This window comes from Loa loa, assembly GCF_000183805.2.
Source record: "Loa loa unplaced genomic scaffold supercont3.2060, whole genome shotgun sequence".
Lineage (NCBI taxonomy): Eukaryota > Metazoa > Nematoda > Chromadorea > Rhabditida > Onchocercidae > Loa > Loa loa.
In genome coordinates, this window is record NW_018110239.1 from 1 (window position 1) to 1,535 (window position 1,535).

Sequence of the window (1,535 nt, forward strand, 5' to 3'; positions counted from 1 at the left end):
CAAAAGTTTCAAAAATTAAGCATTCATAAAAGTTTTAAAACAAAAGATTATTATAACAATGTTTACCGCTTTTTAATAAACATACAACCAATACGAATAACATTTCAATCATAAACACGATATAATACATATGTAATCTTTTATTCATTCTGTAGTAGAATTTTATTTAAAAAATTTTTTATTTGAAATTTTTTACTTAAATACATTTATCATTTGAAGAAAATATTGATTTGTATGTTGGTGGCTTATTGGAAGATCCACTAGAAGGTGCTTTTATTGGACCTACTCTAGCTTGTATCATTTCAGAGCAATTTCGAAGATTACGAAACGGTGATAGGTAAGAGAGTAAAGTTCCAAATTTTATTATTTCACTAATTTCATGGCAAGATTAAAATTTCAACTAATCAAAAATAACATATATATAATGTTCGTTTTTTTGAATATTTTATCTAATTTATTGACAATTAATTTTTTGTTGAATAATTTCGTTCTTTATAGATTTTATTATGAAAATCCTGAAATTCTGACAAGTTTTCAAATTGATGAAATCAAAAAACTCAGTCTTGCACGAATAATTTGCGATGCAGGTGAAAATATCCGACAGATACCGTTACAAGCATTTAATCAAAGCGGAGCACTTGACCTCGTATCATGCGACAGGATATCGTCCCCTAATTGGAATCTTTGGAAAGATGATCAAAAATAAAAACTATTTTATCAATTCCAAATGTTACATTTTCCATATTATTGCATTACACATAAATTTGTTTCTTCCAATATATATAAAAATTTCAAATATATATAAATTATGTAATAAAAATATATGCTTTATATAAATTTGCATTGGAGGTTGCCAAAAGTTTACTTCGATGTTATTTGTGCTATAATCAAGTGAGGAATTCACATGAGGCAGTATCATTTCATCAGTAATTTAATAACAGTAACACTTAATTGCAAGTTCATCACGCATGGCATGTAAGTCACCTGCCTGTCATTTATTCATTAATAATGAAAAAGCTATTAAGATGCAAGTGGACACGGAACGAGGTACTTTATTCACTAGGAGAAATAATAAAGAAATCGTAAAGAAACGATACTAAAACGTAAATAAAACAATACAATGATAACAATACAAGAAGGAAAAACGAATTTATCTTACAGAAAATACAAACCACCAGAAATAGCCAATGCGCGTTTCGGTTTAAAATACATTTGTCAGTTCATCATATGATTCTTCAAATGTGATTTCAAAGTGGATTTCCACAGGAAAACTTCATCGCATAACAGTGCAGTTGAATGTGGCCCAATCATTTAGATGAATCGTCATATTTGTATTCAAATGCTGTGATTAAGAGAAATTCTTGTTGCACTAAAAACAGCTAAACCTTGTGAGTCCTTCTATGTACAAGCAAACTGCCTTTCTGAGTGAAATTCTTCCCGCATATATCGCATTTGAACGGTTTCTCACCTGTGTGAGTCCTTCTATGCACAAGCGCATAATCACTTCGAGTGAATCTTTATCACATATATCGCAT

General features: G+C 29.4%; 1 protein-coding gene across 1 annotated transcript; it reads left to right on the forward strand.

The window, feature by feature from the left end:
• Positions 1-219: 219 nt before the first annotated feature.
• Positions 220-706, forward strand: LOAG_15492 (hypothetical protein; the record flags this gene model as incomplete). The annotated part of the gene is made up of 2 exons (XM_003150982.1): positions 220-337; positions 499-706. Coding segments are annotated over 2 exons (326 nt in total), but the record flags the coding sequence as incomplete, so codon positions are not given.
• Positions 707-1,535: the final 829 nt, after the last annotated feature.